General features: G+C 42.0%; 1 protein-coding gene across 1 annotated transcript in view; it reads right to left on the bottom strand.

Moving 5' to 3' along the window:
* Positions 1-16921, bottom strand: part of LOC138288315 (chloride anion exchanger-like) — a 355789-nt gene that overhangs the window by 70728 nt on the left and 268140 nt on the right. The window contains exons 14-15 of the mRNA XM_069229825.1: positions 10145-10214; positions 9866-9958 (exon numbers count right to left, since the gene is read on the bottom strand). Coding sequence (XP_069085926.1) covers positions 9866-9958; positions 10145-10214 — 163 coding nt within the window. The remainder of the gene's footprint in view (positions 1-9865; positions 9959-10144; positions 10215-16921) is intronic.

The following is a 16921-nucleotide window of genomic DNA, read 5'->3' as shown; positions in this document are numbered from 1 at the left end:
TTAAGGCAGCGCAAGAAGGGATGCAGGGAAATGGAGTACAGCAGGTGATACAGCATCAACCGCAAGGGAATGGCATGTTTCAGGCACAACTGAGAGGTTGAGGTCGAGGTTTTGTGAACTGCGGTCCAGACTTAAATACTGTTGTAGTTCAAAATGATGTGCAAGGGATGAAAAAGGTGTCACCATGTCACGCGTGCGGGGGCGTGGGGCATTGGAAGCAGGAATGCCCAATGGTGGTGCAGGATGGTGTTGTTCAACAAATCAATGATGTCGGTACATTTCAAAATATGAGGGGACCAAAAATGAGAGGACAAAATCAGAACTTCCAGATAACATGGTTCAGATGCAGGGGGTTACAGCCCATGCAGCAAATACAAATGGCGCGTGTCCAACCAGCACAAATGCAGCAGGTACAAAAGCAGGTTCCCATGGTACCTAGACAGCAAATGCAATTACCATTAGCTCCAATGGGACAGCAACAGATGATGCTTCCTCAACAGGTCACAGGCCAAACAATGAGTCAAAATAACATAGTACAGCAGTTCCCATTGCGTGGTGAGGATGGATTAAGTGATGAATGGTCGGATGATTGTTCAGACAGTGAGAAGTGCAGGCTTGCAGCGTCCCTAGAAGTAGATCAGAGGGGTCCCTATGTAGAGGCAAAGCTGATGGGTCACAAGGTTTCATTCCTAGTTGATACGGGAGCTACACTCTCTACTGTCAGAAGTGCTGAGGTTCCGAAATTACCACTTTCTGGGCGTACCATAAGGGTGGTAGGTGTAGCAAATCAGTTCCTGACAAATCCGATTACAGATCCGGTCCAAGTTGAGATTGGCAACTTCCAGGGATTACACAAGTTTGTAGTCTGTGATTCTAGTTACGTATCCCTACTGGGAAGAGATTTACAGTGCAAAACGAGATGCTCGATTACCTCTTCCAATGAAGGGATTGAAGTGCAGACAAACAGTGATGATGAAGGGGACGATGGCCAGTCTACAGATCTAGAGACAGAGAGTACAAATGAAGAATACCCTTTGATAACCTCATTCCCGACGCTTACAGTGACTGATTTGCCACCTGAGCTGCAGGGAACAGTGACAGAAAGGGTGTGGGACCTGACAGGAAAATAAGTGGGACTGATAAAGGGAGTAGAACCAGTTAAAGTACAGGTTAAGCCGAACGCAGTGTTTCCTCAGGTACTGCAGTACCACATGGCACAAGATGTCCTCATTCAGGTATCGCAGACAATTGCAGACTTTGTAAAGCAGGGAGTTCTGAAAGAGGTATTGAGCAGCCCATGTAATTCACCAATAATCGGTTTGAAAAAGCCTTGTGGGAAGGTCCGAATTGTGCAGGATTTGAGGAAAATAAACGAGATTGTGGTAAAATGCTGCCCTATAGTGCCAAACCCAGCAGTGACCATGTTTCTGGTTCCATGTGATGCAGAGTGGTTCACAGTTGTGGACCTGTCTCAAGCATTCTTTTCGGTGCTTCTTCCTGAGGACAGCCAATTTCTCTTCAGTTTCAAATTCCTGGATAAGGTGTACAGTTGGTGCAGAATTCCTCAAGGGTTTTCTGAGTCACCGTCCATCTTCAATCAGATATTGAAGAAGGACTTGGAGTCATTAGAACTGCCTTTCAGTTCGACTCTAGTGCAGTACATTGATGATTTGTTGATTGCGTCCAGAACAAAAGACGATTGCAGGTATGACACAATTGCCTTACTGAACCATTTGGAAAAGAACGGACATAAAGTGCCCCCAAAGAAGCTGCAAAACTGTCAGAAAGAGGTGAAGTACTTAGGTCACTTGATTGAAAAGGGCTCCAGGAGAATATCCAAAGAAAGGGTGACAGCCATACTGCAGATGAATCCCCCGACAACTAAGAGAGATGTCAGGATGTTTTGGGGAATGGTGGGCTAATGTCGCCAGTGGATTCCCAACTTTTCGATTATCTCCATACCTCTGGTGAAATTGACAGGTAAAGAAGTTCAGGATGACCCGGGTACCATAATCATGTCAGAGAAAGAGATTGAGGCATTCATAGAGTTGAGAGAGTGTACTGTATGTGCAGGGCGCCAGCTTTAGGTATGCCTGATTACAAGAAGCCTTTTCTACTGTTTTGCCATGAACGTGATGCTTGTTCTTTGTCTGTCTTAACACAGGTCCATGGAGGTGCAAACCGCCCAGTAGCATATTTTTCAGCTACTCTGGAACCAGTCGCAGCAGCCTTACCAGGTTGTTTGCGCGCAGTTGCGGCAGTTGGTCAGAGCCTCACACAGTGTGAAGGCATAGTGATGGGACATCCCTTAACAGTAATGGTTCCACATTCAGTTGAAATTTTGTTAACCCGAACCAAGACTCAGCACATGACAAATGCTAGGCTGACGAGATATGATACCATTCGACTGGGGTCTCCGAATGTTTCTCTCAAGAGATGTACTGTATTGAACCCGGCAACTTTACTTCCTGTTGAAAATGCTGAGATTAATAATGCTGAGGAAGTAGAACATGATTGTCTTGAGGTAACAGAACTATGCACCAAACCCAGACCTGACATTAAGGATACACAGTTAGAAGAAAATGATTCCATTGTGTTTGTTGATGGTTCATGCTTGAGAGACTCAATCGGAATACTGAGAGCTGGTTATGCCGTGTGCACGATTACCGGTATTTTAGAAGCCTCCTGGCTCGAAAGAGTGTACTCTGTGCAAGTGGCTGAATTAATTGCTCTTACCAAAGGATGCCATGCAGCTGAAAATCTGAAAGTCACTATCTATACTGACAGCAGATACGGATTTGGAATTGTGCATGATTTTAGCCAGCTGTGGTCACAGAGGGGTTTCATGACCTCTTCTGGTTCACCAGTGAAAAATGGTGAAAAGATTAAGGACTTGTTGCATGCGATTCAGCTACCTCTGGAAATTGCTGTGGTGAAATGCAATGCTCATGTTAAGTCACAAGACTTTGTGTCAATGGGAAACGGCTATGCAGATCAAGTCGCAAGGTTTTGCGCATTGAACTGTATATCGTTCAAGGATCAGTGGGAATTATTACCTGAAACTGAAAATTAAACATGCTTGACTTTGCATTAAGAATGGTGGATACATTAGATGAGCTAAGATCACTGCAGGGCCGTGCTAGAAGAGAGGAAAAACGCTCTTGGCAGAAAATGCAATGTGTACAAAGAGCTGATGACTTGCGGGTCTCAGAGGAGGGGAAAATGGTTTTGCCAATCAGTCTTTTGTCACAGTTTGCAAGGTTTTACCATGGTCAGGCACATCTTGGGAGAGACGCAAAGATCAGATTATTCAAAATTGATTGGTTCAATCCGAAATTCAGAGAAGCCGCAGAGGTTATCTGTCACAGGTGCATCATCTGTCAACAGATGAATGCGGGAAAAGGGACTGTGGTGACTTTGAGCCACATAGGGAGAGCTGGAGGTCAGCAAGATGCAGATGGATTTCATTGAGATGCCTGTGTGCGGAGTCTTGAGGTATGTGTTGGTGATTGTGTGTGTTTTCAGTCAATGGGTTGAAGCTTACCCTACACACAGGAATAACAGTCTCACAGTAGCAAAGCTGCTGCTTAGGGAGCTACTACCACGTTTTGGATTTCTGGTCTCTTTAGAATCAGATAGGGGCAGACACTTCGACAATGAGGTAATTAAGCTCTTGTGTGCTGCATTAGACATTGAGCAGAAGTTGCATTGTAGCTACCGCCCTGAAGCATCAGAACTAGTGGAACAGATGAATGGTAACTTGAAGTCGAGAATGGCAAAAATGTGCGCAGCTACCAATATGAAGTGGCCAGATGCATTGCCCTTAGTACTGATGTCAATGAGAAACACACCTGATAAGAAGACAGGACTATCCCCCCATGAAATTTTGATGGTCAGAGCTATGAGATTGCCCGCAGTGCCTGCAAATGCTCTTGTGAATATCACGGATAATATGGTGTTGGACTTCTGCAAGGGTCTGGCTGATGTGGTCCGCTCTTTTTCTCACCAGGTGGAGGCTAACACATTGCCACTGATCAGTGATCCAGGTCACACCTTGAAAGCCGGTGACTGGGTGGTTGTCAAGAACCACGTGAGGAAGTCGTGTTTGGAGCCGCGTTGGAAGGGGCCATATCAAGTAATACTGGCAACAACCACTGCTGTGAAATGTGCAGGCGTTCCAAACTGGATACATGCCAGTCACACAAAGAAGGTGACATGTCCAACTGATGAGGAATTTGAAGTGTCCAAAACAACAACTGCAGAGAAGGATGTCTCAGGGCTGGAGAATATTCAAAGGGGAACTGAGACTGAAAGAGAGCCCACTGAGGATGGCTTAGTCCCTCAAGCAGTAAACAAGTTCGAGAGAGGTGACTGTGAGCCTATCTCAGCGGAGGCAGCAGGAGAACCGAGACAAGGAGAGGTTCTCCCAGAAGTAGACGGATACAGGTTTGAACTTGAGCCTGTAACAGACCCTGAAGACAAGGGGGTAGAAGCAGAAGGAGGCCAAAGTGCATGAACTCCTCCTGAGCCGATTGCACGTTTGTCAAGAGAAAACACCATTGTACAAGAGTAGGGTGCTGTTCAACGTTCTGAAAAGCCTAGCAGAAAGAAAACGCATAAAGGTGATAATTGGCCAATGAAACAAGCTGTAAGAGAAAAGGTGGTCCCTGGAGATACAATAGAGGAAGAAATTGACACAACCAGAAAAGAGGATCTCAGTGAGGCAGAGTTGCAAAGTGAACGCAGACTGAAAAGAAAGAGAGTCGCAAACAGGAGGTACGCAGGTCCAGAATGGGCATATGCAACAACAGCTGAATGGCAACAAGAATTCTTGGCATTCTGTTTTGATCGGAAGGTACCAGGTCAATACTACGGCACCTGAATTCACTTTGAGAAAGAAACTGAGTTGAATTGAATTTGAAAATTAAAAGCTAAAAAGCTGAGAAAAGAGACTGATAAATTACCGGATGTGACACTGATAACCTGAATTGACTCTGAAAACCGATTATGACAAGCTGTTAACCTGATTTGACAAAAGGGTCCTGGAGTGAGTGAAACGCTGTAAATACTTGCAGAGAGACTTTTTATAAGAAAAAAAAAAGAGAGAGCTTTTATATCATCCTCAAGTTGATTGTTTGTTTTGTATTATTCTGCTATCTGATTCTTTACAGATCATGGCTTACACTAGGGGTAATAGCAAAAAGGGTAGGATGTGTGGTTGGTTAAGTGCTATCTTGGGTATTGTGTGTGCAATAATAATTATAGGTGTGATTGTGGGAATGCCATGGTTGGATAAGAAAGTCACTAACAATGCTTCAAAACCTGAAACTACTACACAAACAGCATGGGAAAAGTTTGAGCAGGATGCAAAATACTTGCATGAGGGAACTAATCCAAAAGGGGTACTCGCTACTAATGTCTTCTATCGCTTGCTGAATGAGTATGTTGACACAATGGGTGCAAAGAATTGTTATGTGTGCACAAAGATTCCTTCATCAGTGCAAGAAGGGGTCACTTATCATAGTCTGCCTCTAACGTATGTGATAAGCTGTAGTTTGCTGCTAACAAGATTCTATGACCAAGAACATGTGCAATATTTTTATTCAAACTTAGATGTGGTGTTTTCCTTTGTGCCTGTGATTTAAATAAATTAGCTAAAGAGCATAGCATAAAATTAGTTAGGGGTTTCTTTGAGCCGACATTAACATTTGGAACAGCTTATGTGCACCACAATAATTTAACCTGCTTACTAACACCTGTAGAAAAGAGCTTCTTAGATCACACTGATGATAGACGCAAAGCACTGAAAGAAAGGCTACAAAAGGGGTTAGAAAAACGCACATATGCAAATGATTATGCTTACACCGCAATAAAGACGCAGGGCAAATTAGCTATAGATGCATTACATGTAGGTAGGCTTTGTATATATAGGCCGAAATCTGAGCATGACACTTTATTTGTGGGAACGAGTGAATGCAGGCATGTGTTTTTGTTTCAGAGTAAATGGACATTCATGTTAAATGGACAGGATCCAGCGATCCCTGGGATCTATTATATATGGGGACTTAATGCTTATTACCGTCTCCCTAAGGGATGGTATGGGACATGTTATTTGGGAATAGTTTTCCCAAAGATTTACTAGATTGATGACTTAAAGCAAATTCCTAAAATGTCTGAATTACAACATACTAGACAAAAGAGAGAGACAGCGGCTGCTGTCGTTGGTGACATATTTGGAGCAATAATTCCTTCAGTAGGGGTTATTTTAAACTCCATAAAGATTTGAAAGTTGTCTACTATTGTGGATAACATGCTGACAAACTTCACAGGGGCTATACTCCTGATGGATACTGAACTAGCTGCGGAAAGAGCTTTAGACATTCTTTTAGCGAAGAGCGGCGGAGTGTGCAAGATGCTTAATGAGCGCCATTGTTGTGCATTCATCCCGGATAACAGTAGAAAGATTAGAGGCATGCTTACTAACCTAACAAGAGATAGTGCAGATTTGAAGGAGCTGAAGGAACCTGGAGTTTGGGAGAAAGTTGGGAAAGGAATTACCAGAGTAGGGACTTGGTTTAGTAATATTTGGAATGGGGTTCTTGCAAAAATATTAGGGGGTCTATTGATTGTCCTGATTTGTTTATTGGGTTTAGGGGGAGCATGCAAAATTAATGAAAGAATTAAAAGAAATTTGATAAAACGAAGCAAAAGAAATGAAGAAAATGAAAGGGAGAAAATGTTCAATGAAATTTGGGAAAGCTCACACAAAGGGCAAGATGATGAAATGCGCATCATGCGCAAAGTTAAATGTTGAAAGTGAAAGGTTGAAAGGGAAAAGTTTGTGTGATGACAAGTGTCATCAGATGAGGGGCTGAGAGAGCGTAGCTTATATAATCTATATTCATTTGAAATGTTTATGAACTAATGTGTAATAATGCCATATATAAAATCTACTAATGTATTTTGCCATAACATGCGTTTGAAATGTGCCCACGGGGAGTGGCCGCCAATATATACGGGGACTAATAAAGCTGACTAATAATTATGAAATGTTTTATTAAAATGTGATTTTGCACTAATATTGAAAGGTTAAATGCTAGACTTCTGCTAAAAAATCGTTAGGCCTTAGTTAGCATGAGTCGAGGCCTAGCTGCCTGACTCTCACATTAAATGTATTTTGTAACGTGCAGTGTGCTGACTTGCTAAAGGACATGAACTCTTGTTTTTCCAAAAGCTAGAAGTTGAATGTAACTGTAGTAGATCCATTCTCATGAAATTCATCCTGCTTGTAGAAACATTTTAGCTGAATGCAACAGTGTAGATTAATGTTAGGTACAAGGTCGCCTAAATCGGTACAGACAATGGAGCCTCTGACCGAAGATGTGCAAAGGACCACAAGACGATGAAATCATACCGGACATTCCACCCGCTAAAGACGTCAATCATAAGAACCAATAAAATACGTGAGAACTGTTGTGGGGTAACAAATTCGATGAGCTAATTTAATGTTAATTGGTTAAAAATAGTGGGGGCAACCCCTTGTCCAATCAGATTTTAAGGGAATGTACAACGAAAAAGGGATAAAACCCCTTGACACACGGAAGTGACCAGACTAGTTAGGGAGATGCGGAGATGCTGATGCGATTTGCTATGATACAGTTTTGTCACTCTGAATAGAGACTTTGCTGTTTGGTTCTTAAAACCATCCGTGCCTTTTTGCCCGTTTACACTTTACCTCCATATGAGGAAAGTGCCCCCTTTTGCCCTTCCTGCCTGAGCTGAGTTCCTGACTGATGGCGAATCAACTGATGTCCTGAAGACGAAGACAGAACCTGAGTGCTGACCTAAATTTGGAGGGTAACTATATGACAATGAATTGTGATTGTCTGTTTGCTTTTCCTTTCAAGGTACCAACTGCTTCTCTTTTGACAGAGACCATAGTTAGATGTTTTTCCAAATTGGTGTTACTAAGTTGTTTGCATGAAGCCCAACATGCCAATGCTAATTCGAGGTCAGGTGAGGGGTTCACTAAACTGATGCAAATAGCCAAACGACTGAATCTATGCTTTGTTGAACAATGCATTAATATACTCTGCTTAGGACAACCTATGCTGACGTTGTGTTATATTCTAATGTTTGTGACTCTTGCTTTGATGAAATCTTATCAGAGTTGCCATATTGTGACTATGCTATTGTGCTTCTTGGTTTTGAGATAAATAAACTTCTAGTAGTATTGTAACAAATAGGGATTAAATATCACTAAATTCATACTAAACTGGTGTGGTTATTCATGACTGCAAGGTCATGGTGTTTCAGAGTTTATTAAATGTCATTGACTAAGGTGAAGTGCATTGTTATAATAAATATTGATGACGTTATTGACATATTGATTGACATGTTGATTAGCTATCTCGTCCTAAGGTGTCTTCAATCAGGGTCAAAAGATTCATTGGCCTAAAACGAGTCCCAAAGTGAATAAATTAATCATAAAGGGACGCGTTAACAGAGTATACTGTGAGACAGGGCCTAATAAGTATCCCATAATCTTTTACATCGATTATTTCTGTATGTTCAGCATGTGAGGGTGACAAATCTTGACTAACTGAAATGAGTATTGTTGGTTGGGACTTATTCCACATCCCACACAGATTCTCTAAACGTCTATTTTGGGAAAAAAAAGCTATTGACGTGACTTTTTTTTTATTTTGTAGCTGATGCATCATATTTTACACTGAAATAAGAATCCTTATTAATTTCATTCAAGTTAGCCTGTGTGTATGGCATAAGCGGCTCGCTGCACGTGGCGAGGAGAAAAATGAATTACAAAAAAAATATTTCCCTGTATCGCCACCACCGCGCCGCTCCTCTTGCCTTTGCTGCAGGCACAGGCTCCCAGCCTGCCTTGCGACCAATCTGAATGCTACTGACAGCAGCATTAGGGGCATGATGTCCCTGTTATGCCTGTGGTCCGCCCCTTTTGTAATAAAACAGTAATAAACATAGTTTATTATTGTTTTATTGTAAAAGTATGGCAGCTGCTGCTGCTGGGGGGGGGAGGTGACACTCCTCTGCCTTAGTGGGGGAGCTGTACCTGGTGTGTGGAATGTGCCATTTCCTATGATATATCTCTCTGAGCAGAAATTTAGTAGCAGCACATTTAGGGATGTTGAGTAAAACACTGAATATGAATCTTGCTGGATCCCACTAGAATGGTGCCTCCTTGGCTTTCATTTGGGTTTTAGACAAAGGCGGCTTATGTACCATGCACTGGTTGGGTAAAAAGCTGCGATGTGTGCTACACTGTGTTGTAGATTGAATTTACGTCTCTATTGTATTTTATTATATAGTATTGTTTACAATTCTCTATTGCACATCTGGTGGTAAACTGCACTGCGGTGATTGTGCTATTTAGTGACAGCGAGGGCACAATGCTTGTTTTTAGTTTTTTAGCTACACATTGCAAGAGGAATATTGCTACAGTGGTCTACAAGGGCCAGATAATGCCAGATTTTCAGGTTACGCACTGAGTATGTCAATGATCCTTATTCAGATTCATGGTTTGTAAACCTATCTCTTCTGGATAAGCTACAAACCTGGTGTTGATCCGGCACTCATGGAAACATGGAACAATTTTGTAACAACTCAGCTCTCTAGTGATCAGGCAAAAGAAAGGCCAATAATGTACCTGATTCACCACTAAAGCTTCAGATTCCTTTTGAAATTCACCACTTGGATTACCTTCACGCACACTGAAATGGGTAATCGAGCCTTCCGTCCCCTTTTGTGAAGGCTCTTTCATTTCATCGACTTTAACACTCACTTCAAGGTATCATTCTCAGAACAACCCATGCAACCAATAACTCACAGATGATCTCAGCTTGCTTCGGAAGAAATCAATGTTTGCGAAAAAGATCGGAGAAGGGCATCTGAAAATCTTCAAACCTTCCATCTCATAGATCTGTGAAAAGAGAGAAGTAGTTAATACACTGGGTACGCCAAACCATGAATCACGCATAGAACTGTGACAATGAGCATGACTGAAACATGCTGATGAATCCAAAATATCCTACTCATCCGTCATACCGTACATTAGGTTCATACATTTCTGCAGCTCAATGTACAGCTCATAAAATTAGCACATCACCTCTCTGTAGTCTTTTCTGTTTCTGTAGATGTCATGGCCACCAACATTAGCCTCAAGGGTGCAGAGTGGACTGTAAAGAAAAAGAGAATTTGTTGCTTATGTATTAGGGATGCACTCAGTGAGTATTACCAGCTGGTTTACAGATAAATGCAGCACACTGCGGCACACAAGGGAATATTGCAGCCCTTAACCAGTGAGTAGTAATTTAGGCAACAGAGAAGGAGAAGGGCTGGATGGCTCTCATTTTAATTTGGCATTACAAGAGAAATGAAACAAACCATCAGACACAATCTATTTTGCCAACAACCTTTCTCAACCTATCCTTACACAGATAAATTGCAATGGCCTTCTTCTGAAGGTGTAATTATTAAACATCCTTGGTATTGGCTGTAAGTTCTATCATGAGGCTAGACATTATTTTGGGCTCTGGAACAAATGACTTGGGCAGGGATACCACAGAATGCTGAAGTTTTCACTTAAGTAAATTGTTGTGCCCCTTCCTTATTCAATCTTTTAATGATTTTTAGGTGCTGGGGTAATTATTTGAATCAGTGATGTCTCTGATAAATGATCACACCAGTAATACAGACAATGATCCTGTTATCTTTTTTAAATACAAAGGTAAACACCCTCAAAATGCAAAAAAAGAAAGCTTTTACCCATCTGTTGTAGTTAATGCAACATTCGTCAGGCCTGCCTCTCTTCACTACTTGGATTGTTGGTCATGTGCCTAGGATGGGCTAGTTCTCCTTTGGGTCGGGCGTTAGCCAAGACATTTTAATTTTAGTAAGATATTTATAATATGCTTACCTACAGGAGCTGAGCTTTCAGCCACCCCTCTTCATCCACTGGCCTGTGCATTCACATTTTGCTACAGCCCACTATAGCAGTGGGTCAACCTACTTAAGCCACTGTTTAACTTCACTTCGAGTGACTGCATTTTGCTCTCTAACAAGTAGCACATCCACACACAAGCTAGCTTTCACTATTGTCAATGTTTTTATTTTTACTTTATAATTACTTTAGTTTTGCCTTTGTGTTTATAGCCTGATGTGATAGAGAGCTGCTTCTGATGAACATTCCATCTTTATCAGATCACATTTTCTGCCAACGTTGTTGTAAATTCCTTTTGGAGTGCTTTGGTTTTTCAGAACTCTGGTATTTTTTGTCATGCCAGATTCATTCATTCATTCATTCATTCTGTCCTTCTTTCCTTCCTTCTTCGTTCCTTCGTTATTGTCTACTTTCTTTTACTAAAATTATGTGTATAACATAGTTACTTATAGGGGTTTAAGCCAGACATCATCCATCAGTTTACAGTTGGTGTCATTCCCATGTTTCTTCCTCTCACTCCAGCATGCATTAAGTTGTGTGGAAACAATGTATCAGCTCACTTCAGCCATTGGATGACTTCCCTACCAGTTACAGCATGCCGTCTTTCAGAAGGAACACATCCGCAAACAAAGTAGTTCCCTTTAGTGCCAGGGAGTACTTTGGTGATATGTATTTTCTGAGACCAAGAAACTTTGTTCCCTGTAGCAAATGATTTGTTTTAGACTGATGAGGGACTGGCATATTCCTAAATGATAAAGGTTTGTAAAAGCCATGACAAAACAAAACAAGAACTGCCAGAAGGCTGGTGGACAATACCAGGCTATTGGCTTTGCCAGTGTTTGTCATCTTAGTAGCACATTTCTTTTCTTCCTGATGTTCCAAAACTTAATGCATGCCCACAGAGTATACTGCTTTAATGTAGGTTTCTAGAGAAATCTCAGATTGTTCCCCAGGACAGTGACACCCCAAGGGATACGAAGTTAGTGCACCTTAATGATACCACCCAAGTCAAGCATATAGATACGATGAGAACATATAGACTATTTGCTGACAAAGGAGTAAGACCAGAGGGGTGTTCTATGGGAGGTTTACAACCTAGCCAGGAAGGATAGGCAACAGCTTTTACTAAGGAAACACATTAGTCTATCCAATAATTTTATCTGCAATTTGGCCTTAGATTAGATTGTTTTTCCCACACAAGACACATGAATTCTATGTTTAAAGATTTCTTTGTGTGAGGCTAAGAGACTCATCTAGAGTGGTGGCAGCATTGCCATAATCTTCATAAACACACAAATGAGTAAAAGAACATTTATAAAGCACCATCAGCTACCTAAAAGGGTGTCCCAGTGCTAAAGGTAGTAGCAGACATACAAATACTTAAAGTAAGTAATTGGATGGAAGAGCTAGGTTTTGATGCTTACAAAATGCCAAGTAGTTAATGTCAGAGTGCAGCGAGTAGGGTGGAAAATTCCACAGCTTAGGTGCAAGACAGGAGAAGCTCTGCCTCCTAATCTAGTGCATGCAGTTTGTGGGACACGAGGAAATAAAGCACTAGTGGAGCAAGGTTCAGAGACAGCGCATTTAGCATGATTGTAGATTGAACGAAGCCCAGTGCGGTTTTGTACAAGGCTCTGTAGCAAACGCAGAAACTCTTACATTGTACAGGCTGTTGCACAGGGAACCAGTGAAAATTTTTCAAATGGAGGGAAATCAAGGCCTGGTAGGGTACCCTGGAAGATTTACAACATCACTGGCCTATTTCTCACATGCCTCACTTAGCATCAATCTTTTTGTTTTATTCCAGAGATTTTCAGAAAAGGAATATGACAGCTCTGAAACTTCACTCGAGCTGGCTGATCCACCTAAGGGCCTGTAAAAAGACCCATTTGAATCCCCTTAAAAATAAGGCTGTACATGTAAACCTAATGGAGAGCTTGAATACTATATTTTCCTTTTTCCTAAAGGAGGCTGCTGACACCAGGATTGTTAACCTAGTGCCGGGGGAATCCTCTGGCAATCTGGACCTAAATGCCATTATAAAACCTACCCCACCATCCCCTCCTCCATTCCTAATGAGTACAAGTACCACAAAATCAGTGGTCAAGAAGGCTTCTATTAATCTGGATGATGATTTTAAATATCATGACAAGGATTCTACTCTTCCAGACATTAATGCAGTTGTGAACAATCACTCTTTGAATTAGAAAAGCTCCCCTGTCAACTCCATTCGGCCATGCTCAGTTTTCAGGGCTGAAGTTGTACAGTAGTACCCCATCTGGTCTCTCCTCTGCAGGCATGGGAACTTTGGACCCACCGACTTGGACGCACTTGTGAATTTTTATTTTAATCTCCTGGGCCAATAGGTGCAAGTTTCTTAATCTCTCAAATCTCTCAAATGTCTAGAAAGAATCTTAACATCCATCCTATCTTTGCTTGAAAAAACTATAAATAATGCTGGTCACATCCAAGACACTTTAGCAACGATTCTGAAAGTTCTGTTGGGTTAGAAGAGTGATGATGCCCCTTTACATCTGGCTGTGCAATTTATGAGTAATTACAGGAAGTCACCAGCCACTTGACCATGCACCGCAGGCAAAGGTTGTAACTAAAGGTTGTGAGGTCCAAAAAGATATATCGGCAAACGTGGGAGGTTCCCTACAGCTCTTAGAGATGAAAGATAAATATAAAAGCTGCGGTTCACAAGCGGGTGAACCTCCAATTATGAACACCTTGGGGGGCCTCAGGACACAGAAGAGTGAGGAAATCTGACACACTGTGTACAAACTCTTTTTAATCCAGGCTCTCCGAAATGTGCTCTGTGGACAAGTCTGCTTTCCCAGTGCTGATGTCCAATGCTTTTCCAATTTTTAGGTTTAAAGAACTGGCAAGAACATCCATTGATGAAGGCCCAGAGCCCACAAAGAAACATAAAGGTGTAATGTGTCATTTGCAAAAAAATTCAAATAAGCAAACAACAGATTTAAAAAAAGGGCCCTAAAAAAATTAATTTTCAAGATATCAGTAGGATCACCTTGGATGAGACACCAGCAATTAAAACTGAAAACAAAAATAGCAAAGTTCTATAGTCAACAATGCTAATTCTGTAAAGTCAGCTTTGCCATCTGCTGTTTTCAATGCAAGAGGTTCAGATGATATGTTGTCAGCTGTCTCAACTACTTCCCACTTTGAAGCCTCTGTCAACTAGACTTAACCCAGCTGTGGAACCCTTCTATGGTGAGTCATCGCACACTATAACCTCTATAGGAGACCGGGATCATGATTCCTCTCTACCCTCAAACAGTAGCTATGACTACATGAGACTTTGTAGCTTTATATGATCATGATGTGATTTTGAATCATTCCTATCTATTATCTTGTTTTGCAGACATTGAAAATTTAAAGATGTCCCAAAGTAGTGACATACTCCCTGTAATGTTATCGCACTTCTTATTAGTGAGCACATATAGGGGGTCATTACGACCTCGGCGGTCTTGCAAGAAGACCAACGAGGCCGCGGGAGACAGAATACCGCCATTGCCGGCGGTATTCCTGGCTCCCTATTATGACATTTCTGCTGGGCCAGCGGATGGTAACAGTGTTACCGTCCGCTGGCCCAGCGGAAATGTCACATCAACATTGCTGCCGGCTCGTAATAGAGCCGGCGGCAATGCTGATGTGCAGCGGGTGCAGTAGCACCTGTCGCGCATTTCACTGCCCGAAATTCGGGCAGGGAAATGCCCGACGTGGCTATGCCTGGGGGCCCCTGCACTGCCCATGCCAAGTGCATGGGCAGTGCAGGGGCCCCCAGGGGCACCCCAAGTCCCCTTACCGCCAGCCGTTCCATGGCGGTGTTTACTGCCACGGACAGGCTGGGGCTCGGGGACTCATAATCCTCAGGGCAGCGGTGCTTGCACCGCTGCCCTGGGGATTATGACCGCCAGGCGGAAACCTGGCGGTAAAGTGGAGGGGCCGGTGGTATGGCCGTGGCTTTTGTACCACGGTCATAATTGCTGGCGGAACACCTCCAGCCTGTTGGCGGTGTTACCACCACCTTACCGCCGGCCGCCAGGGTCGTAATGACCCCCATAGAGTTCTGTTTCAGTCTAAGATAGTTGCAAACTTGGTTCTGCAGGACAACCATTTACTCCGGCCTAGGGGGATCTACGTAATTCACGTCTTTTGGGAGGGTAAAGATTACAATCAATTTTTTGATACCCCCAATCATTCTTCTTCGGAGCGGCATTTGGCTAGAAATAAGTTATTTGGTGAAAATTTTTAATTCCTTGGCTGGATGGTTCCCTAAACTCTACCTATACAGTGGGACTTTTGCTTAAACCACAAAGTTAATGATAGTTTAACTGTGGCTTCCTGAAATTCAGCGAGCTCACTGAATATACCTGGTGAAATTTGAAGTTTTAAATAAATTGAAGGCCGAAGTAATCTGCATCCAGGAATCCTGGTGTTCCTCTCTTGATGGCTATTATTTGCTGAGCTGTAATGCGGTCCCAACTAGGAAAGGGCATGCAAAAGGAGGGATAGCCATTTTGTTAAGCAATACATTTGAATGGAATTACAGCAGCTTCATGGATCCCTCTAATCATTTTCAAGTCATAAAAAGTTCCCTTGCTTTTGGTCAGTATATGGAATTCTATCCTAGTGGTACCTGTGTGCATTCATCTGGACCCACACTACAATACACTGCTAAATTATCTTTTTTCCTTATTAAGTGAGCTTATGGCCCAGGAGGAAGATCATCATGTTGCCTTAGTTGAAGATTTAAACTGTAAAGTCTCAAACCACTCTATTAAACTGCAGATGTTGAAAAACGAAGCACTACATATTTCCCCAATTCTTTTTCCACCTAAAATGCAAATAGGTAAGAGAGGACAATCGTTCCTCAGTCTTCTAAGGATGAATGATTGTGTTATCCTAAATGGTAGGTTTGATTCACCTTCCTAGTATACCCATAAATTCCCACTGGGTCTCTCTGTAATTGACTACCTCACTGCTTCGTATTACACTTGTAAATTCATATCTGATTTGAAAGTTATAGATACCTCACTTAGTGACCATAGAAAATTAGTAGTCTGTTGATTACATTATGACTTTAGTAGAATTGTGGAGATCTGATGGTTCCAAGTCTCAGTTCAATAAGAATAGAGGGAGATCCCTTCTAGAATATCCAACTTAAAAGAGTTATTGGAAAGGACAGTTCATGTTTTAGACCTTTGGAGAGAGGATATATGTGACCATTTATGAAGCTGAATACTTTTACTGATTCCCAGAGTTACGCCAAAGCCCCTCACAAATCTCGGTGCTGGCCGCTCCTCTTCTTGTACAAATAAATAAATAAACTGATTAGAACTCAATTTGCCTCCTTCTCAAAGGAAAGAGGCAGGTAAAAATCTTTGTTTAAACTCATAAGATGCCCCATAAAGATTTTTTCAAGAAAACAAAACTGTTTATAAGTGGATTGATTTAAGAGAAGCGGCATTTAGGAAAAATGCAAGAAAATTCTGGGAAATCATTGCTGATTACAGCGGGACAAAAGTAAGATACCACCCCATCTCCATGAGTGAGGAAATATTGCACAGTTCTATTAGGGAACTTTAGAAGGACAGTCCTGGTGTTGGCTTTTGTGTTGAATATGTCCCTAATGACTCTGAGCTGACACTGGCTAGTTGTGGCCCACCCTCTTTAGTGAGATTGAGACTCCGACCAGGACAATGCAGTCTTCAGGTGCAATGGGTCTGTGTGAAGTCTCGATTTCAGTCATAAAAAGAGAAATAAAAATATTGGGCACTAATTCTCCTGCTGATCTTTGCCTGTTGTTACATCAACTAATCTGTGCTCTCCTTTTGGACCAGAATTGTTTTTGTTCTTCTGTTTAAGAAAGGCGATCAGAACTTACCTATTAATTATCGACAAATCACACTACTA

Source organism: Pleurodeles waltl, chromosome 4_1 (genome assembly GCF_031143425.1).
Source record: "Pleurodeles waltl isolate 20211129_DDA chromosome 4_1, aPleWal1.hap1.20221129, whole genome shotgun sequence".
NCBI classification, from domain to species: Eukaryota; Metazoa; Chordata; class Amphibia; order Caudata; family Salamandridae; genus Pleurodeles; species Pleurodeles waltl.
This window is presented reverse-complemented; position numbering and strand designations above follow the sequence as displayed.